This window comes from Neophocaena asiaeorientalis, unplaced genomic scaffold, assembly GCF_003031525.2.
Source record: "Neophocaena asiaeorientalis asiaeorientalis breed wild unplaced genomic scaffold, Neophocaena_asiaeorientalis_V1.1 scaffold79, whole genome shotgun sequence".
Lineage (NCBI taxonomy): Eukaryota > Metazoa > Chordata > Mammalia > Artiodactyla > Phocoenidae > Neophocaena > Neophocaena asiaeorientalis.
Window position 1 is genome coordinate 4,055,452 of NW_020175402.1, and position 23,037 is coordinate 4,078,488.

General features: G+C 44.2%; 1 protein-coding gene and 1 non-coding gene across 2 annotated transcripts; both read right to left on the minus strand.

The window, feature by feature from the left end:
* Window positions 1-1,488: 1,488 nt before the first annotated feature.
* On the minus strand, window positions 1,489-6,982 carry STMN1 (stathmin 1). The gene is made up of 5 exons (XM_024766774.1): window positions 6,905-6,982; window positions 5,263-5,335; window positions 4,582-4,754; window positions 2,441-2,632; window positions 1,489-2,011 (listed from the first exon to the last, which is right to left on the minus strand). Exons 2-5 carry the CDS (start codon window positions 5,273-5,275, stop codon window positions 1,940-1,942), a joined length of 450 nt encoding a protein of 149 aa, XP_024622542.1. The 5' UTR covers window positions 5,276-5,335; window positions 6,905-6,982; the 3' UTR covers window positions 1,489-1,939.
* Window positions 6,983-20,045: 13,063 nt separating this feature from the next.
* TRNAG-GCC (transfer RNA glycine (anticodon GCC)) lies at window positions 20,046-20,118 on the minus strand. The gene has a single exon. It is a non-coding gene; the product is annotated as a tRNA-Gly (tRNA).
* Between the last annotated feature and the right edge of the window lie 2,919 nt (window positions 20,119-23,037).

Here is a 23,037-nt window from a genome sequence, read left to right on the forward strand (position 1 = left end):
TGACAATAGTTGTCACAAGGTGGGAGCTCAGGATCACTTTTTGATACTAAGTCAGGGCCACTGTGGGGTTGGCTGTGACTAACTGGGGGATCTCTCAAGCCCATCTTGACCCTCTTCTTGCTTTTTCCTGATCTCTGTTACCTAGTCTACATGTCCCATATAAACAAAAACTTACTGCTAACCGTAGGACACCTAGTATCATTACTCCAAATTTCTATCTTCACGCCATCTTTATATCCCAACTACTCAGAACTGGTGCTTTAAAGACTCCCAGAGGCACCATCTCACCCATGCAAATCTCTAATACCTACTATATGCACACAAGCCTCACCTTTGCCTGTGTTCAGGTATTGCCATCATTAACCGAACTACACTTGATCCTTTTCCTGTTTGCCCTACATGGTCATGACTCTTTAAATTCAGCCTTCTTTCAGAAACCCTACAATTGATCACCTTGTAAATTTATAAGTCAATTCAAGGCATACAAAAGCTTCACAGTCATTTCTACCTCAAGAGTATATACTTAGCTCACTCACTAGCCTCTGGTTAAAAAGTTATTTATATATAGTGCTAAATATATACTAAATACGGTTCTAAGTGTGCTCTACACACACACACACACACACACACACACACACGCACGCACACTCACTTAATCCTAACAACATAGAAGAAAGGTTGGTAGGCTATTATTCTAAGTTTGGTAAAACCCAAATCAAGAGCTGCAGAGGCATAAGCATGGCAACATGCAGACCCCACTGCAGTATTAGCAGTCATCCTGGAAACTTTCAAGGAGCGTGGCTTCCAAGAGCTTTTCCACAGATGTCTGAGAAGCAAATAATCATATGTAATTAAGGCTATTTCCCAAATAGCCTAGGAAAGCTGCCAAAGGCTTTCCCGGAATTGAGAGGCAATCCTCGACAACTGTGAACACTGTAGCCTCTGGATACAAGATGAAGCAACTGCCAACCTTCACCACCCAAGTCAATGCTGCTCCAGAAAATAATGTTCCCTTTCTCAGTTCATAAGGGCTGCTATAGTGGTACACAAGGTTTTACTACTCTTTTGACTCTTGAGAAATGGCTCCTATGGCAGGAAAGCATTAGGATTCATGCCACCCCCAGCTGTAACGTAAAGCAAATAAACCATCAAATATATCTAACTAGGATCTTAAGATTTCTCTAAACTGTTCTCTAGAAACACCATTTGCCTTTTTAATGGGGGCACGGAAACAAAAAATGCTTGTTTGCCAATAAACATCTGAAACACTATCGTAACAGCTGATCGGAGCCGAGGCATCACAACAAAGTGACGATTGTGGAAGAAGACAATGCATACAACTCTGAAGCAAGAAACTCCAGGGCAGAGAACTCGCAGCGATGTGCGTGCTGGGTATTTCCGCCAGCCTAAAGGCCCCATCTGGAACAAGTATAAACTAGGAGGGTCTCTATCACTGGACAATTTATTACCTGGACAGAAAGAAGTCACTGCCACCAACAGCACTGTGCAGTTTTATTAACCATTCAAGTACAGTAGCATCTGTTAAGATCGGGACAGAATTGGGATTTAAAAGTGAACAGATATTCAGCATCTAACAGTTTGAAAGAAGCCACTACATACTCTTTTCACAAACATGTTTTCACAGAGCCAATACAGTACTAGCCATTAACCCAGCACACCAAGTGTACTGAAGTAGAAAAGATGCAACAAGAAAAATAGCTACATTAGAAAGACTTCAACACTTTAGAAAAAGAGTAAAACACTTTTAGTTTCTCCCCTTTAGCCCCTAAAACAACATCATACAGTCTGGATCTACCTATACAGTCCTACATCAGCTTCTAGAATATTTGTCAGGAGGGCAAAAATAAAATGACACTGGCCAGTACAGTCTTTGGATATTTAGGAAGGGGAGGGGGAGAAAGTCAGTTCTCAGAACAAATTAGTCAGCTTCAGTCTCATCAGCAGGATCTTTGGATTCTTTGTTCTTCCGCACTTCTTCAATGTGCTTGTCCTATAAAGAAACAGTATATATCATCAGTCAAGTAAAAGAAGCCTGCCAGGTCACACCCCCAAGAGGCCCCAATCAGCATCAGTACGTATGTTATAGAACATATATAATAATATACTATTATTATATAATTATGTATTATGGGAATCACATCATTAGAGTTCTAAGACATCATCTTTGAACTTCCTGGGTCACTCATGGAACCTAATGATTCAGCCTTCTACTGCTCTTCCAAAGAATGTGCAATTATGCTGGAAATCGGTGAATATTCCTTCTTATTTAATATAAGATGCCTCTGATTTAACATGTTAACCCCAAAAGTGATGACAAAGACACCAAGCACATGTGATCAAGGCAGAGAGTTCAAGCCACTTCGTTGGTGTATCAAACCTCAAGCTCTTAAGCCCCTCAAAGCCAGGAAGAGACACCAACCTTCTCTCGCAAACGCTCCAGTTTGGCAGCCATTTGCGCCTCTCGGTTCTCTTTGTTGGCTTCCATTTTGTGGGTCAGCTTCTCTTCTGCCATTTTACTGAAGTTGTTGTTCTCCTCTATTGCTTTTTGAAGCACTTCCTTCTCATGCTCTCGTTTCTCAGCAAGTTGCTTCAAGACCTCAGCTTCATGGGACTGGAAAAAAATTTAACAGGCTAGGCTCTCTGAAATGTTATTTAGCATAGTTAAAAATCACAAAAGAAATTATTAATTGAGGATTGAAGATAGAAAATTAGATCTCTAAATAATACTGAAGTCAGGACCTGAATTATCCATATCAAAATACCGTGAAAATTATATTCTTTTTCTAGTGTTTGTATTTACTTTGGAAGACTGCCCATATTTGTTCAGAGATTCTTGCCCAATTATTCCTTAAGGAAATATTCGTAAGATTTACTGCTTAATGGTATCAAGATGACTTGAGTGACATGCACTTAGGAATGACACTTTATTGTAAAGAATTTTGGTTTTTTAACTTCAAAGGCTACCTAAAGAAAATTAGGTCATTATAAAAAATGTAACCATATTGATAAAAAGAAAATACATGGCAATGACAGAAAATTTAAGACTAAGCCTCCAGATTACTATTTAAGTCAGAGGATTTGTTTCAAGGAAAGGCTTATTAGCTTTTTTCTGTGGAAGCTGCATTAAATTCCAGACCACTGGAGCTCTGTTACCACGGTGTGCCTCCTTCAACAGACCCAGAATAGCTTATTGCCAAACAGATTCCAATGTGTTTGGAAGCATCAACTTGCATGAAAACTTCAGAGCATCTGCCACTGGTTCTGTTAATTCTCTTCTTCAAAATCCCAGTCGTGATAAGAGTTTCACTATATTTAGCCAGTTACTATGTAAAGCACAGACTAATGACTACAGGGCCAGCACTGATTCCTAAAAAAAGTCTCTGTCCAGCCTTTGGCTACATCTCTTCCATGAACTCAAACTAAGTGAACTCCATCAAACTCCATCAACTCAGACTAAACAGAAGAGCAGGTGGGAGATGAAACACCATTGCAAACACAGCCACTCTTCCTGGGGAAATAATTCCATGTTGACAGTGGGTCAGCACACATACATAAAACATGCGGCACCAAAAGGTGCACAGCACGTGCTACAGCAGCTTAAAAAGGGGCCCAAAGTGTATGTGTGTGGTTACATGTACCAGACTTCAAAACACTAACTGTGTTGGTCGTAGGCAGGTTACTACTTCACCTTTTTGTGCCTTCATTTCTCTAATTTTAAAATTAAACCCACTTACCCCCAACAAGGTTGTTGGAAAGGGGGACTAGATGAGAATTTCTGTAAAATTCTTAATGAAACGTTGAATAGAGGGAAATACACCAAAATGTTAACAATAGTTATTTCTGCGAAGTAAGATAACGGATACTTTTAATTTCCTACTTATAAACTTCTGCGGTTCTCAATTTTTCTATAACAAGCATATTAATATTTGTTGACTTTTCTGACTAGTTCTTTTTAAAGATAGCTACTTTATAACAGAAGTACTTAGATAATAGCTGCCACAATACCAGTGTGCCAGCTGAGCAACACAATCACATAACTAGCAATTTAAAATGTTTTTATTGTACAGCTCTCAAAAAACGAAACAAACAAAAAAAACCACAGATATACACAGAAACCCAAAAAACAAAACAAAAAAACCCCAAACCATAAGAGACAAAAAAAGAATCATCCACCAACAAATCTGTTTTTCAAAAAGAAAGCATGAGAAGCATGAACTTTGGTTTCAGGCAGACCTGGGCTTGAATTCTGGCTCCAGTACTCACTAGCTATATGACTCAGAAAAATGACAACATTCCTGAGACCATTTTCTAATCTTGTATCTCAGACAACACCTACCCTCTAGGGTAACTGTAGAAAAGGAGAATATAAGTAAAGGAGATGGTACACAATAGGAGCTCAATAAATGCTGGCTGGTATTTTGTTCCCACCACTGGCATATGTAATTTTCACAGTTATAATCACCATCTGGCTACAATTCTGTTTTCCTCCTCTTATAAAAATAACACAGATTTGCCATATTACATTAATAAATATCCTGTTTTCTGTGAATTGATGTTTACCTTGCGTCTTTCTTCTGCAGCTTCTAGTTTCTTCTGAATTTCCTCCAGGGAAAGATCCTTCTTCTTTGGAGGGGAAAGGGGGAATTCTGGGACAGATTCTTTTGATCGAGGGCTGAGAATCAGCTCAAAAGCCTGGCCTGAGGCACGCTTCTCCAGTTCCTTCACCTGGATATCTGGATTTGATCATATTTATAATATATTCAGAAAAATGGAGTTTTCCTATTCTAATAAACTGTTCTACCGTTTTCTAAAAACCAAATCAATTTAATGAATAGAATTAGGGCTGATGAAGCAGCTGTGTTTACAGGCAAGAAATTATTATCTAAATACCACCTCCCAGAAAAACAAAGCTCAACATTTTTGGATTAATAAATACCATTCTAAGATATCAGTACTGACAATCATTTCCCTGAACAAAACAGACTTATGCAAAACTCCACATTTTGCTTTACACCAAGCCAAATCATCTAATAATGAAACAATAATTATGAGCTCTCAGTACATTCAAGTAATAATATTTTTTTCTTTTTTAATTATTCTCTGATTTATAAACTAGATTTTTTTTTTTTTTTGGTAAGACCAAAACACAAGTGCCAAATTATAAGCTTAAGACTTGAGCCATCTCCTATTCTAAAATTAGAAGCCCATCACAATTTCGGATTTTCCAAATAGATTACCTACCAGAAGAAGCCATGGTGAACAGAAGACAAGAGACTGGCGGTGTATTCTACACAATCCACTAGCAAGGAAAACCCTGGAAACGATTTTCAAAAGCATGCGATCAATTTCTTTGCATTTCCATGCCATCGATTCAAAGGGACCTCAAATCACATCCATATAAATCAATGTCAGAAAAATCACTACTGTGGAATTAAATAAGACATCATTAACTAGAAAATTATAAAAATCCATAAAATACTCCAACACTGGAAAATCTGAATTGAATAGAACGCTGGTTGCAGAAGATGAAGTTAACTGAGCTTGCGTGTTCAAAAAATACTTTTATTTTTTAAATTAGACGGAGTTTCAGTCACAAGATTTTTTCCTCCCCTATATTTTCCCCCTGGTGAGAAGATATTCCAGGTTCAACGCCTAGTGAGACCGGAGCCATCTTAACACTGCCTACAACTCATTGTGCAAATGAAATACCCAACCCTGCTTTGTCTGTGTCTGCCATGTGGAAAACAAAACGCCCAAGCTAATATTAACCAATAATGTCGAACTCCCATTGTTCCTGCGGTTTAAGCTCCTTGTCCAACAGCTGGTAACATTAATTAGTTTTTATGAACCTCTAGGTTTTAGGTTACAATAGTTGCTGCCTTGTGTAGAATTTTTTCATGAAAAATTCTACATCCCTTGATATTTTTTAAAGGTCATGATTCTTGTAGACCCCAGACTAGTACCAAAACCGTAGGAATACAGGGTCTCAACACCTGGAACTTAAAATCCGAGTCAGCAACACGGTCTAACCCCGGCGGAGCATTAGACTCAGCACCAGATCCAGGGTGGGCGTGGCCCTGGCCCAAGCGAGGAAAAGCGGCAGGCCGCCCCCGACCAATCAGAGCATGCCCTACACTCCGGCCTCTGGCCCCGCCCCCTTCCTCCCCGCGCCTTTTCGAATCTCCCCTAACTCATAACACCCCGGAGCCCGCGCGCGTGGGAAGGGGCGGGATAGGCGGGGCTAACGGTCCTATCCGGGTAACTCCGCCCTTCCCGGGCTCGCCCCGTGCGGACGCCCCCACCAACTCCCGCCAAAAACACCTTGCGGCGGCCCCCACCCTCGCCGCAGATGGGCGGGTGGGGCAGTCCCCGGAAAAAAACCGTGGGGTACCCCACCATCGGCTCACCACCTCTTTCCTTCACTCCCAATCTGCCGCCACCCAAGCGGTCCGCGCCCCACGCCATGAGGACTGGAGCGCTCTCATGGGGTGTCAACCTCTCGGGCGCTGCTCCCTGGGGGCACCGCCCCGCCCCTTCAGACAATGGGGACCCCAGCGGGGCCGCGCCTGCAGGAGGAAGGTGGGGGCCAAACGAGGGCCTACGCCCCCTATTGTCTCCTCGACGACCTCCCGGGGCTAACGCACCGAGCTCGCCCAGCAGGCCGCGCCCCCTCCCCACCACAGCCGCGCCCCCGGGGAGCAGGGACAAAGCCGAGGCTCCGCCCGAGCCACACACAAAGCGGAGCGATCAGGCCGCGGCCCCGCCCGCCGCCCTCCAGCAAGGGGTCGCTGACAAGACCCTGCCCCTCCCTCCGGCCGCGTCCCTCTCGCTGCCCCCAGCCTGCAGCCGCCGCCGCCACCTCCTCCTGGATCCCCGCACCCACCTGCTCGGTCCGAGCCGCCTGGCCACACTCTGAGCACCCACAGACCCGGGCGCGCACAAAAGCGCCAAACAGCGGCACGTGACCTCCCCGCAGGGCTCCGCATTGGCTGAGAGAGGCGGCACGTGCCGGCCCCTCCCCACCCCTGACAGCCCAAGTGAGCCCCGCCCCTGGGGACCCCGGAGCACCTCGGGAAGTGTAGTTCAGGCTGGCGGGATAGAAGGACAATGCGAGGGGTGAGGCTTCTTGGCGGTGTCTCCAGGTGTGAGCCGGGGGCTGGGACGGTCGTCTGGCCGCGGAAGAGGGTGATGCGGTGACCCTGCCTGGGTCTGAACCAGTTCTCCCATCCTTAGGAAAAGGGCGGGGCAGGGTCCCTTTCTACCTATCAGACGGTGGCCGCCTGGACTCCGCGTCTCTTGAGCCACTTGCCCCACGTCGCCCCAAGGGTAGCACTCGGACAGCGCATTGCCCCGTCGGTGCCCCACCCTGTACCGCCACCTAAGACGTCCAAGCCCTTGTGACAGGACAATGCCACTCGACGCCCCCATCTGCCACCTGTATTGTGACATCATCATAATCTCTAACCCACTCAGCCCTAACGGGGCACGGGCGTGGCCCTTAACTCACTGTGTGAGTTCTCGCTACCATATTAGGGTCCCTGAGCTGGTGACCAGAGACCTGTGGGGGGAAAGCAAGAGGCTCTGGAATTTGATCTCTTTTGGTCTAACAAAGTCACTCGGCTTAAATGCAGACTCCCATCTGTTCTGCCAAGCCTTTTGCCGGATGATAGGGAAGGAAGCGCAATAGCAGTTCTAGACTACTACACAGACTGCAGTTAAGTGTTGCTTTTGTTCTTGAAGCACGTGCTCCCTGATCGGTGGGGGCCCTTTTAAAGAATCAAAACAAAAGAAGCCACAAGGTCACGGTTCCCCCTGCCCTGGATAGATCAGAAGCACAGCAGATACACAAAGGAAATTGGTCTGACCCTGGCTATCTTAGAACGACTAGCCTCATTCTTACCACAGAAAAGCCAGAGGAAAAATAAATAAAATGAACATGGTTCCCAAACCCCTTCTCCCATTCCCCCGACCAAGGCTCTGTCCTCGGTGGTGGTCATTCCACCAAAGCACCTGCTTTGAGGTCCTGACTAGGCAAAAGGACACCTTCATTTTATTGCTCCGCCTCCCCAAACCAAGAAACAAACACGACCCAGTTTGCTGAAACAGGAGTCCTAATTTAAAGACTCCCCATGTCCAGCTAGTCACTAGGGATATGCTGGAGTTAAATACAATTCAGAGTGCCTGAGACAAGGAAAACTGGATCATACAGGCAGCAGACACACCACACAAAGCAAACAATTAGCAATGCACTGATGCCTGAAATATGCTTGTTGCAGCATTTTCTCCAACAATCGTCCTTGTGTGGGGTCGGCCTCTCCCCCGCCCCCAGTCTAAGTGGTTTTCCCTTAGCATGTGAGCAGGACCAGGAATAATTCAGATTCTGAACCCTGAGAGCCTTCTCCCTCTCAGACCAAACTTAGCCACCGAACAGCCAGGTGTTTCCATCTTTCAGATTTTCTGAGCAAAATCTCAGAAATCGTGAGGAAGAGGAGTGGGGATAAGAGCTCGCTGAAAAGTGACAGATTGGCAGGCAACACACACAAGCAAGAAACCCAAGGCCAAGAGGTCTGTTATCCCCTGAACCAGCCTTTATCTTGAAGTCTTTGTACTTGATCTGGAGGTTTGCAGAGGAAGGTCCCACCCATTTGATACACTTTTTTTTAATACAAGAAATTGCCACAAAAATCTCACATTTCTGACTATTAATGTTATGACAGAAAAAAAAATAAATCTTTCAAAACACTGATTATTTTAAAGCACTTATACCGCTTCCCCCCACCTTTTCTTTCTCCCTGGAGCAGATGTCTATTTCCATGGAAACCACAGCTAGGAATGAAGATGTTAGAACTCATGTAGATTTTTAATCTTTTTTTAACGATGCCACTTGGCTCCTGGGTTTGTTGATAGAAGCCTGGCCCTGCCAGCCTCTATGACAAGGATTTCCTGAGATCCCCACTGCTGCTTGATGACTTGAGGGGGCTGGAGTAAGGTTTCCCCCAGAATGATCCTGTGAATAAAAATGTGTCCGGTGGGATGATCCTATTCTTTAGGATGGGGCTGCTTTTCTAAGAACTAGACCACAGCTATCTATTGTCAACTCTTTTTTTGGCCACATCGCATTGCGGGCGGGATCTTAGTTCACCCACCAGGGATCAAACCCGTGCCCCCTGCAGTGGAAGCTCGGAGTCTTAACCACTGGACCACCAGGGAAGTCCCAATTGTCAACTCTTATGAGTGTTCATGTATGAGCCTTGGAATAGGAAGGACTTCAGACTGTAAGGAGAGGAAACAGCTTTGCCATTTCACTTTGGAGAGGGGCAGAAGCCCCCTTCTTGGAAGCTTCCTAAAACTAACTTCAAAATCCACTCCCTCCTGAAGTGGCAGCAAGGAGTTAATGTTCACATCTTGGAATTGTCTGTCTTTGCCCATGAGAATTATTTTTGCCTCGCTCAGATGGTTTGGTCGAATTGCTGTGGAGCTGGCTGCGACTATGGATTAGCACAAAGTGAAGTAGAGATATGGCAGCCATCCAGTTTATTTGATCTGTGTAGACAGCTAAAGGAGAGCGCTTCAGGCTTCAAAGTGCAGAAGGGATGTCTACACTGATCAAACAAGCTGGGCTGTTGTCAGATCTGCTCTGTTCTTACAGAGCACCGGCAGCCTTTGTTCATTGTTGGTTCTGAGGCTGCAGGGTTGTCTGCCACAGAGGCGCCTCCAGGTTCCACTGCTGCTTACAGGGCCTGTCCTCGGCAAAAGGGTGTCGTGGGAGAGGTTTTCTCCTTGTCCCCAGCCTCACTGTTCCCTTTGTCCCCTAATCCTTAGGCATCGTGCTCTAACACTCCTTTTCCTGTTCAAACCCTGTCTGTGAATCGCCTATTTTACTTGTCTGTCTCCCTCACTAGACAACTAAGTCCACGAGGGCAGGGGTTGTGTCCTTGTCTCGGTATCCTTAGTGCCTGCGCAGAACTGAGCCTGGCCCCGGATGGTGGGGCCTGGATGTTTGCAGTTGACTTTAGGCAAGAACCACTTCTCTCATCCTCAGCTTCCTCTTCTGGTGCTGGACACCTCCACCAGATAGAGGTGGTGAGGATCAAATGAGATAATGTATGTGAAAGTGCTTAGCACAATGCCTGGCACATCTCAGTGCTGAGACTTGTTAACCATTATTGCTAGAGAAGTTTCTTGATTACTATAGGTTACTGAATAAATGAATGAGTGATGACTAGTAGACTTTCTCCTTTTGGTGGGAATCATTGTCACTGGCTTAACTCTTCCTATGGGGTATTTTTAAAAATTCAATTAATGTAACATCTTGAATAGATCAACACATTCACATAATTTAGAAATAAAGTATAGGAAGTTCTCCTCCCTTCTCTATCCCCATCTGCCAAATTCTCTACTTACACCTCCCCAACCCTAACCATTGTTATCAGTTTCCTATGTATCCTAGGGTTTCTCCATGTGTACATAAGCAAATTTTAGCTATGTATACTTATTCCCCACTTCGTAATAAAATGGTAGTCTGCTGTAACTGTTCTGCACTTAGCATTCTTTCAGTTAACAGTACATATCAGTGATCTTTTCCCTGTTCATACATTTCCTGGATCTGGGATCCAATGTATGAATGTTCCATAATCTAGTTAACCAGTGCCCCATCCATGGCTCTTAGGTTATTCCCAACTATTTGCTATTTCAAACAATGCTGTAATAAACAAGCTAGTATATACGGCATTTTCCATGTGGGTAAGTATATCTGAAAGTGTGGTATTGCTAGGTCAAAGGGCAAATACATTTGTAATCTGGATAGTTCCAAATTGCCTTTTATAGGAGTTGTACCAATTCAACACCCACCACAAAACAATGGTGTTTTAATTCATTATCTCATTTCATTAAAAAAATGGATGGGGCTTCCCTGGTGGCGCAGTGGTTGAGAGTCCGCCTGCCGATGCAGGGGACACGGGTTCGTGCCCCGGTCCGGGAAGATCCCACATGCCGCGGGGCGGCTGGGCCCGTGAGCCGTGTCTGCTGAGCCTGCACGTCCGGAGCCTGTGCTCCGCAACGAGAGAGGCTTCAACAGTGAGAGGCCCGCGTACCGCAAAAAAAAAAAAGGATGGAAAGGCTTTGTTCCTAGAAATTTCAGGCATTAGGGAAAAGGAGGGGGAGGACTAGAAATCCCAGCAAAGACATGGCTGTCAGTTCTGTCTATATTAATAACTGCTCTCAATACTTGAAAAGCAGCAGCTGATCTCAGAACAGCTCTGGTGCCTGCACTGCATCCCTGTCCCAATCAGTCTTGTGGTAGAAGTATCTGCAGGTGTCACCATGAGATTGGAAGATTATTGAAGGCAGGGTCTTCTTCATAGCTGTATCCCACTCCCCTCTCCATGATTCCTGACACAGTGGCTGGCATGTATTTTATTTAATCCATTCTAAGATGTATTTTCCCCCACATTTGTGTATCTTTGAAATCAGTGTGCTCATAGTCCATAAGTACCAGGTCATAATTGCTGACAGTGTATTTTCTTAGTGGCATATAAAATAATGCTATCTTAAAAATAAATGGCATATGTGAGTCAACAAAATATGGTAAAATGCACACACATTAAATGTGTGAGTGGAATGGGGCCTAGATGTCACTGCCCCTGCCATCTTCTCACTCTATGTTCTAACCTTCATCCCTTTTATCTACCTCCATGCCTTCCTCCAACAATTCCTATTATGGGGATGACTCCCTATTTGCCTTCTGGAGCTTCCATCTCTCCCCTGAACTTTAAAAAACATTTCCAGCTGCCTAAAGGACATCTCCTCATGGATGGCCCATAAGGTCCTCAAATTCTATAAGACCCACATTGAACTAACATCTTCCCACCATTCCCCATTCTGCTAGAGGCTTTGCTAGACTCTTGCCCTCCAGACCTAAAACTTCAGTCAAACTCAACTCTTCCCTCTTTCTCACTCAAGCTTCCACTTATAGAAACTTAGCATTTTCTAATAGAATGGAACCTTTAAAATGATAGTAGCTACAAGAACAAAGCTGGAGGACTCATACTTCTTGATTTAGAAACTTGCTACAAAATTACAGGAGTCAAAACAGTGTGGTACTGGCATAAAGACAGATATAGAGACTAATGGAATAGAATAAAGAGCCTAGAAATAAACTCTTGCATATACAGTTGAATGATTTTTGACAAGGGTGCTAAGACCCATTCAATGGGGGAAAGGATAGTCTTTTCAATAAGTAGTGCTGGGACAACTGGATAGCCACATGCAAAGAAATGAAGTTGGACTCTTACCCCACACCATATACAAAAATTAACTCAAAATGAATCAAAGATCTAATTATAAGACCTAAAACTATAAAACTCTTAGAAGAAAACATAGGGCAAAAGCTTCATGATGTTGGATTTGGCAATGATTTCTTAGTGTGACACCAGGCAACAAAAGAAAAATTGGACTTCAGGAAAATTAAAAATTTTGTGCATCAAAAGACAATATCAACGGAGTAAAAAGGCAACCCACAGAAAGTGAGAAAATATTTGCAAATTATATATCTTACAAGGGATTAATATCCTGTAACTCAAAACAAAACAACCTGATTTGAAATGGGCCAAGGGATGGACCTTGAGGGCATTACGCTAAGTGAAATGAGTCAGACAAATTCTGTATGATCTCACTTATATGTAGAATCTAAAACAAAACAAAACAAAACCAAAAAACAAGCTCACAGATACAGAGAAAAGCTTGGTGATTGCCAGAGTGGAGGGTGAAATGGGTGAAGGAGGTCAAAAGGTATAAACTTCCGGTTATAAAATAAATAAGTCATGGGCATGAAATGTACAACATGGTGCCTATAGTAAATAATACTGCATTGCATATTTGAAAGTTGCTAAGAAAGTATATCTTAAAAAGTCCTCATCACAAGAAGAAAAATTTTTGTAATATGTATGGTGACAGATGTTAATTAGATGTTATTATGGTGACAATTTTGCTGCTACAAATATCAAATCATGATGTTGTATACCTGAAATTAACATAATGTTATGTGTCAATTATACCTCAATGAAAAGTTTTTTTAAAAAAAAAAGAAAATGGGCAAAGTACTTGAATAGACATTCCTCCAAAAAAGCTGTACAAATGGCAAATAAGCAACATCACTAATCGTGAGGTAAATGCAAGTTGAAACCACAATGAGACATCACCTCATAGCCATTAGGATGGCTACTATCAAAAAAACAGAAAATAACAAGTGCTGATGAGGATGTGGAGAAATTGGAAACCTGTGCACTGTTGGTGAGAATGTAAGATGGTACGGTCACTGTGGAAAACAGTATGGAGGTTCGTCATAATATCGAAAATAGAACTGTCATATGATCCAGTGAGTCCAGTTCTGGGTATACACACCAAATAATTGAAAGCAGGGTCTTGGAGAGATATCTGTACATCCATGTTCATAGCAGCATTATTCACAGTAGCTAAAACATGGAAGCAATTCAAATATCCATTGACAGATGAATAGATAAACAAAATGTGGTGTAGACATACAATGGAACATAATTCAGCCTTAAAAGGAAGGAAATTTTAACATATTCTACAACACGGATGATCCTTGAGGATATTATGCTAAGTGAAATAAGACAGTCAAAAAAAGATAAATACTGTTTGATTCCACTTTCTTTTTATTCCTTTTTTTTTTTTTTTGGCCACATTTTGTGGCGGCGAGATCTTAGTTCCCCGACCAGGGATCGAACCCGTGACCCCTGCAGTGGAAGTGCAGAGGGAGGCTTAACCACTGGACTGCCAGGGAAGTACCTAATTCCACTTTTATGAAATACTTAGAGTAGGCAAAATCTTAGAGCTAGAAAGTAGAAGTGTGGTTGCCAGGGGCTGTTGTGGGGAGGGGGAATAGGGAGCTATTGTTTAGTGGGGATAGAGTTTCAGTTTTATAAGATGAAAGGAGTTATGGAGATAGATGGTGGTGTTGGTTGCATAACATTATGAAATACTTAATATCACTGAACTGTATACTTTAAAATGGTTATGATGGTACATTTTATGTTATATACATTTTACTACAATAAAGAAATTTGAAAAAAATGATAATAGCCAACATACTTATAGACTGCTTACCACATGGCAGGCACTGGTCTAAACACTCCATGTTTGTTAACTCATGTTAATCCCCAGAACAATTTTATGAGATTTATTAACCCAATTGTAAAGATGAGGAAGTGAGGGTGGCCAACTGTCCCTGTTTGCCTGGGACTAAGGGTTTTTCATGGGATTCAGGACTTTCAGTGCTACAACCGTGAAAGCCCGAGGAAAACCCTGATGAGTTGGTCACTCTAAAGGAAACTAAGGTACAAAGAGACAGTATCTTCCTAGACTTGTCAACAGGGTCCTTGTCCTAGGCCCTGCACTTTAAAGGGCTTCACTCTGACCCTCCTCCAGCTGTGCCCATTTTCATAGGCGAGGAGTCCCCTGGGGCCAAGGAGCCATGCCCACCCTGAGCCTGGGCACCCTTCTAGACCATACTCTGGGAACTGGGACTCCAGAATTCCCTGTCCAAATGGCCAGAGTCTACTTTCAGCAACTGCACCAGCCCCTTCCCTGGGTCTATCCTCCCAAGGGCAAACTTCCCTGCCAATGAGTACACCCCTGTAGGCTGGCTGCTCGTAAGGGGTGTGGATAAATCCTGCACATGGGGGCTGGGGGGTAGGGAGTGTACACAGGAGCCAGAAATAGGAAGAGAAGGGATCTAGCTCGGCCACAGTCTGGCCTGGAACTCCAAGGAACCCAAGAATTCTCGACTCAAAACCTGACTTTCTAAGTTACTTTGGAGGTATACTTGTCAAAGTACAAGGATAAAGCATATATTTTTAGAAAATGGTTTGTTAGCTTGATTTATAACTCTTAAATGCTTAGACGTAAGGTATATGGGCTTCCCTTTTATACTCCTGACTTGGGTCTGGCAAATATTAGCAGCAGGCCTGCAAAGAGATTGTCACTTAACCAACTAGTCCACACACAGAGAAGCACAGACATTTGCAGTCAGGTTCCAAGTCTGTGTTTTTAGCTCTCACTGTAAACTGTTTTATCAGCCTAACCCTATTATTTTACAAATAGGGGGAGGAAAGCCCAGAGAACTTTAGACATTTGTCCAAGGTTACAAAAGCAGGAATTTGAATCTGTGCTTTAAATGATGCTGTAGGTACTGTTCAGTTACTACTGTGTGAGCTTGGGCACGTGACTTCCTCTTTTGGGGCCTGCGTTTCTTCATCTGTGAAATGGGGAGAATTCCCCTACTTCATAGGGTTGTTGTCAGGACTAAATGAAATAATATGTGTAAAGTATCTAGCATTATGTCTCATGCCTAATAAACCTTCAATAAGTGACAGCTATCATCAAGCAAAGCTCTGATCACACGACTTTTCTGCTTGAAAACATTTGATGAATTAAACTTTGGGGCACATTACATGAGAAAAATAAAAATTCCTGAAACCTAAAAAAAAAAAATTGATGACTCCCTTGGATTATAGTCCAAGGGTCCTTGGCATGGCATTTGAGGTAACTGCAACCTACCTCAAGATCAGTTACACCCTGAAATTCTTTGATTCTTGATGTATTTGAAGATCTGGCATCTTCAAAAAGGGATAGTTGGAGGGAAGCACAATTAAGATGCATGGAAGAACTCTGTGGTCACTGGACTTAGCTAACAATAGAATGGATGTCTTAAAGAATGAATGAGATTCTTGCTAGGAGAGGTGTCCAGACAAAGATCTGTCAGCCAGCCACCAAGATGGTGAAGAAGGATTCTTGCATTACGAGGAAAGTGACCTCCCTTCGTGCTCTAAGATTCTTTCTAAATGAGATGGGGAAAGGCTCGTGATATTAAGCTAAATGAAACAAATGAACAAAGGCTACCCAACTGTGTGTATAGTATGAGCTCAACTACAAGGAACAAAATATAATGAAGGAAATGCACCAAAATATTTGTTCTGGGGGCAAAATAGTCTGGATTTTCCAACATATATTCCTTTTATTAATGATAAAACAATTACATATTAAAAATAGAAAGGAGTTTTGTCCTCCTCACTGAGCTTAGGTCCTTCTACGTCTCTAGGACCTCTGTCCCCACTTCCCCCCACCCCTCCGAGTTTCAGCTTTATTGGACTCTTCCCATCTCCCTGGAAAGTCACACACCTATACGTTTTGCTGACACCAACCCCCAGCCTTGAGTCCTTGGCCTTTGTCTCTATTGAAATTCTCTCCACCTTCAAGGTCTTGATCAATCTCTCTGATCCCCACACTCTCTCCTGGTATTGTAGCTATTTATACATACGTTTGTCCCCCTCACTAGAGAGTAAACTCCTTCAGGGCAGGGCTCTATATGGTTTTGTCTTGGTATCCTTACAGTGCCATGAATAGACAGTCGGCAAATGCCAAATCATCTGATGTCTTTTTGGCCATTAAACAACACTTAGGGCTGAGGGTCAGACAGCATAACTAAGGGTATATTCTGGACCAGTATTATCGCAGAGACATTTAAATATATATATATATTTAACTTGTTTTTAAACTTTTAATTTTGAAATCATTTTAGATTTCCAGAGAGTTGCAAAGGTAGTACACAGAGTTCCCATAGACCCTTCAGCCAGCTCCCTGCTACGTTAACATCTTACATAATCATGGTCCATTTATCCAAACTAAAACATTAACACTGGTACAGCACTATTAACCAAATGGCCAGCTTTAACTGGATTCCCCAGTTTTCCATTGGGGTCCTTTCTGTGTTCCAGGATCCTATTCAAGATACCGCCTCGCAGGTAGCATCCTGTTTCCTTAGCCAGTGACATTTCCTTTAGTGGGGAGGCTTGGCGGGGGGTGAATTGTTCCTTCCAATCAACCTTCTCCAAATAATCAAAATATGACACGAAAGGTGGCGATGGCATGGGGATGGTGAGGTAGAAGCACTCACCCTCTGCTGGGCTGTTGGGACTTTGAACAGGGAAATGAACCATTCTTCCCACATGGGGCTGGGAAGATGATTTTCATCTTAGATCTAGTCTTTTTCTTAAATGGACACATATGGGCCTAAAAACAGCAGGGAGTTACTTTTTTTTTTTGGCCGCTCTGCGCAGCTTGTGCGGGATCTTAGTTCTCTGACCAGGGATGGAATCTGGGCCTCCCACAGTGGAAGCCCCGAGTCCTAACCACTGGACTGTCAAGGAATTCCTGACTCGTTATTTTTAATTCATTAAATTTCTGGGCCGTTCCATAGCCCATTTCCCCATGGCCTGGCACAAAACACGTTCCTAGTTACTTATAAAAACTTCCAAGCAGTTGGCATTTATCAGCAGTCTTAGTAATTCAGTGAGAACTGAGGTTACAGCTGTCACAGGAAGTTGAAAGGAAGGCTGCTGAAATCACACCCATTCCGAGGCAGGGTGAAAGTTATACACTTAGTAGAATTCAAGCCCGGAAGGTGGAGGTGGCTGAGGCGTCAGGTGGAGAAGGGTGGGATGCTGTGGAAGAGAAAATACACGAGGGAAAGAAAACCAGATGATGCGGCTCAGGAACTCAGAGCTGGTTTACAGATCTTCTGGGCTTATTGCTAAGCCCTACATCCATCAGTAAGCACTAGCGCTGCGGAGCTCTCACACACCGCTCCCCCTTCCCCACCACTTTACTGGATCACCACAGACCACCTACTAAATGGTCTTCAGTCCGTCCGCTTCCTCGAATCCATTCCCAGCATAGGCATTTACCAACTCAAATCACTGGAGAGTGCGGGCCTCATCTAAGCGAGAGCATTGCTTTCCTGGGGCTGCCTTAACAAAGTGCCAAAAACTGGGTGGCTTAAACAACAGAAATTTATCATCTCACGGTTCTGGGGGCCAGAAGTCCAAAATCAAGATGACAGCAGGTTCCTCCTGAGGGCTGGGAGGGAGAATGTGCTGTGCTCTCCTCTAGCTTCTAGTAGTCCCAGCTGTTCCTTGACTTATAGATCCCCACGTCCTCACATTGTCTCCCTCTACGTGCATCTGTCTGTGTCCAAATTTCCCCTTTATATAAGGACATCAGTTATACTGGATTAAGGCCTATCCTGGTGACCTCATCTTCACTTGATCATCTATCTGCACAGACCCAATTTACAAATAAGGTCACTTTCAAGGTTACAGGTAGGACTTCAACATCTTCGGGGGGGCACAGTTCAATCCATAACAGAAGGTTCCCACCTAGCTTTGGCTGATGGCTATCGTAGAACAATGTGTGGCTAGAGAAGCTGGAATTTAGGATTTCTTGTGAAACCGCCTGATTTTTAAATATCGGCATCTAATTAAATATAAGTAAACTGTTTCTAATACCATGACTGCCAAAAGCAAGTCAACCTCTACTCCACGGTCACCACGGGGTTCTCTCTAAAAGTCTGATCCCATCCTTCCCTTTTATGGGATTAAGGCCAAGTTCCTTAGCCTGGCACACACAGCCCTCCACAATCCAGTTCTTTTCTGTCTCTCCAGGATCCTTTCCCACCACTGTTCCTGCAGTGCCCCTCCCCACTGTACCATCATATCAAAAGACCTGTCCTTTTCCAAACATGCCGTGCTGTTCTACACCCCCGTGACTTTGCACTCTCCCTCTGCCTGATACCCTCTCTCCTCCAGCTGCTCAGGAAACTCCTGGCCATCTTTCAAGCGCTTTCTCATTGCCACCCCCAGGGAAGACCCCCTGAAGTCTTCCCTGTCCGTCCCCCATGTAGTTAACCTCTTCCTTCTCTAAGCCTCCACTGCACCCTACATTTCCCTAGTACAGCACTCAACATTCTATTTGCTGTTATTTGATTACACATCTGCCCCCTGTCTGGACCACAAGCTCTTTGAGGACAGGGACGGTTGATCTGGGTCACCTAGCACAGGTCCCAGCACACGGCAGGTGCTCAATAAATGTTGGGTAAGTGGATACTCTGCACAGCACCCAATTAGGTATCATGAGGGACCCAAAGAAGCATCACGTGGAGTCCCTGTCCTTAAGGTCCTTACAGCTCAGCTGGGTTCACAAGATACGCACCAAAGAAAAGGCAAACCATACCGGTGGTATACGACAACAGGCAGAAGGAGAGGCTCCTGGGGCCTCTGGTGCTCATCCTCACGTGGGACAGAAGAGATCCTGTTTTAGTGGCCTGATGGAGCACTGCTTTGTAGGAAGAAAGGTCAAGATAAAACCTGGCTAACTTTCCAGAAAGAGTGGATTGCTGCACTGCATGCTCGCAGAGATAAAGTTGACTGTGGTGGCTCATGACAAGGAGAGTGGGGCAAGGAGAAGAAAGAAGGGGAAAGCCCAGGGAAACAAAGCTGGAGAAAGAGGAGGGGTAGAAGTATGAAGAGGAGGACCTAGGACCCATGCTTGTCTCACACCCCTCTCCTGCATCCGTCTTCCCTGCATCAGCGTATTTCCAGGCTGCTATTCATTCCGCCTTAAACCTACCGATAATTCCTTCCAGAGTCCCCCATTTCCCTGCTCAGCCTTTATAACGACATGCTCCAAAAGGGCCATCTTTGTTGCTGTCTCCGACTCCTCTCTGCCTTTTCTCTTTAAACCCTCCTCATGCAGGTGCGTGCTGTACCTCTCTCTACAGACACTGCTTGCCGAGATCACCAATGACATCTACGTTACCCCACCCAACGGCCGACTCCACATCTCGTCATCCTTGCCGCTGTTGACCTTGAGTCACTTTATTCCCTGGCTTACAGGGTACTACACTCTTTTAGTTTTCCTCTTACCTCCCTGGCTGTTCCGTTAGTCTCCTTTGCTAATTCTCTTCATTTCTTTCACCTCTAAGTATGGTAGGACTGAGTACTTGGACCTCTTCTCTATACACAATCACATCCCTAGCAATCTCAGCCAGTCCTATGGTTTTATTTTCATTTATTTATTTTTTTAATTGTTTATTTATTTACTTATCTGGCTGTGGCGGGTCTTAGTTGCAGCACATGGGATAATAAGTTGCGGCATGCGGGATCTAGTTCCCCGACCAGGGATTGAACCTGGGCCCCCTGCATTGGCAATGCAGAGTCTTAGCCACTGGACTACCAGGGAAGTCCCAGTCCTATGGCTTTAAATACCATCTATGCTGCTGATTTCCAAATTTGTATTATCTAGCCTAGGCTTACACCCTGGGCTCTAGACATTTATCCAACTCCTACTCTGCATCTTCACTTGGCTGTCTCTTAGGTGTTTCAAACTAAGTGTGTCCAGAACTGAACTCCTGATTTTCCCCCATCCTCCAACCTGTTCCTCCCATTGTCCTGTATATTCCCTCCCTCTTACCACAAACAGGCAAATTATACACTTATTTATTTCTGTCTCTTCCCCACCACCAACTTGAATGTAAGATCCGTGAGAATCGGGGCTGTGTCCATTTTCGTTATTACTATAGAACAGTGCCTGACACATAGTAGGCTCTCAGCACGTATTTGGTTCATGAACAAATTGAGGCATTAGGGGCTTAAAGCATAGTGGTTAAGAGTGTGGGCTCTGGGGCCATAGTCTGGTTTCAAATCCTGGTTCTGCCCTTTACGTTATGCAAGTGGAACCCCCAGAGTTTCAGAGTCTCTAGAATGAATAGCAGGAAACAGCCCGAAAAGAGTTTGCTGCTTTTGATCCTAATTGGACATTCATTTACCAGATAGTCACTAAGGACTCTGAGATGGCAGCCCTGCGCTAGGCCCTGGGAGTACAGTAATGAGGAAGGCAAGTCCCTGGTCCCAAGAGCTCACAGTAAATGGCAATCAGCTCAGAGTACTGAGAGGGTACAGGGAGCAGCGGCTAACCTAGGCAGGGGAGGGACAGCAGGGAAGGCCTGCTAGGGAAAGGGGCAGCTGAGCTAGGGAGACCTGAAGGAACTCTGCAGGCTGAGAGGAAGGGAACAGGGTGCCAGGAAGAGGAAAGAGTACAAATAAGTGCCCAGAAGAGAGAGTGAGCCTAGCACAGTTGTGAACTGCAAGTGGCCTGCCCTGGCTGGAGCCCTCCGGCTTCAACTGGTGAGACTGCACCCAAGACTGCGGAGTGGGTGGAGGCTGGAGCACCAGGGCCGTTGAAAGCCCTTCAGGGTAGGGCGAGGACTTTAAGGATGATGACTAGAATCACAGGATTGCAGGCTCTTGAGCTGAGGGATTTGATGGGTCACACAGTCACTCCTGAAGCCCTTCCCTGCCTTTTTTTTTTTTTTTTTTTTTTTTTTTTTTAGAAAGACAAGTCAACATTTATTTTTCTGAGATGGTTTGCAAACACAGTCTGTTCAAAAAACAAAGGACAGGTGTGCTACAGTTAAAAACCAATCTGAACTTTGCAGGTGGATTTTAAAAGGTGATCATTTAGTGTATAAACTGCTTACTATATTCTACTGAATCTAAGATGCACTTAAAAAATTACCATCTTTGGGCTTCCCTGGTGGCGCAGTGGTTGAGAGTCCGCCTGCCGATGCAGGGGACACGGGTTCGTGCCCCGGTCCGGGAGGATCCCACATGCTGTAGAGCGGCTGGGCCCGTGAGCCATGGCCGCTAAGCCTGCGTGTCCAGAGCCTGTGTTCCGCAATGGGAGAGGCCGCAACAGTGAGAGGCCCGCGTACGCCAAAAAAATAATAAAAATTACCATCTTTGGAATGGGATGTCTTTTAATTGGTTGATATCAGAGTTTAACTGGTACCAGTTTTTCTTTCTTGTATTACATGAAATAATGGTGCATTCTACAGTTGACAACATCTTAGATTTGATGATGTATTCTACTAGATTGATGGAATGGCTGAGAGCAGGATTTTGTTAAATAGCTATGTCTTCTACTGAATTTTTTTTACAAAATTTTTTTTTTTATTCTGTTAAAGTACACATAGGGACTTCCCTGGTGGTCCAGTGGTTAAGACCCCACGGTCCCAATACAGGGAGCATGGGTTCGATCCCTGGCCTGGGAACTAAGATCCCTCAAGCCACGCGGCACAACCAAAAATAAATAAATAAATAAATACACGTACATTGTCGTGTAGCCATCACCACCATCCATTCCCATAACTCTTGTAGATCTGAAACTCTATCCCTGTTAAACAATAACTCCCCCTCTCCTCTCCCTCCAACCCCTGGCAACCATCTTTCTACTGTCTCTATGATTTTGACTACTCAGTACCTCATATAAGCAAAATCATACAGTATTTGTTTTTTTGTGGCTGGATGATTTCACTTAGCATAATGCCCTCAAAGTTCATCCATGTTGTAGCACATGTCGGAGTTTACTTCCTTTTTAAGGCTAATATTCTATCATAACATTTTGTTTATCCATTAGTCCTTCGATGGACATTTGGGTTGTTTCCACCTTTTGGCTATTGTGAATAATGATGTTATGAACACTGGTGTACAAATATCCCTGCATTCTTTTTTCTTATAAAATAGCATTAGATCTCTCTCTTTTTTTAAAATTTATTTTATTTACTTATTTTTGGCTGCATTGGGTCATTGTTGCTACGCGCTGGCTTTCTCTAGTTGTCGGGAGTGGGGGCTACTCTTCCTTGACGTGCTCTGGCTTCTCACTGTGGTGGCTTCTCTTGTTGCGGAGCACCGGCTCTAGGCGCGCAGGCTTCAGTAGTTGTGGCTCGCAGGCTCTAGAGCACAGGCTCAGTAGTTGTGGCGCACGGGCTTCGTTGCTCCACAGCATGTGGGATCTTCCCGGACCAGGGCTCGAAGCCGTGTCCCCTGCATTGGGAGGCAGATTCTGTGCCACCAGGGAAGCCCTATCCCTGCATTTTTAAAAACTAAAACAAACCCCAAAAAGTACAAAGAAGAAAATAACACATATTTCTCATCACCTGGAATAAATCATTGCTTACATTTTGACATTTGTTTCCAGTGTCTTCTTTATGAATATGCAGTTTAAAATTCCTTAATATAGGGCTTCCCTTGTGGCGCAGTGGTTGAGAGTCTGCCTGCCAGTGCAGGGGACACGGGTTCGAGCCCTAGTCTGGGAGGATCC

What these genes read in the sequence shown, in the direction of transcription:
- STMN1 (XM_024766774.1), bottom strand. An exon ending in CTGCAGAAGAAAGACGCAAG is followed by an intron (nt 2,633 to 4,581) that starts GTAAACATCAAT and finishes ATTTTTTTCCAG; the next exon opens with TCCCATGAAGCTGAGGTCTT. An exon ending in TGGAGCGTTTGCGAGAGAAG is followed by an intron (nt 2,012 to 2,440) that starts GTTGGTGTCTCT and finishes GTTTCTTTATAG; the next exon opens with GACAAGCACATTGAAGAAGT.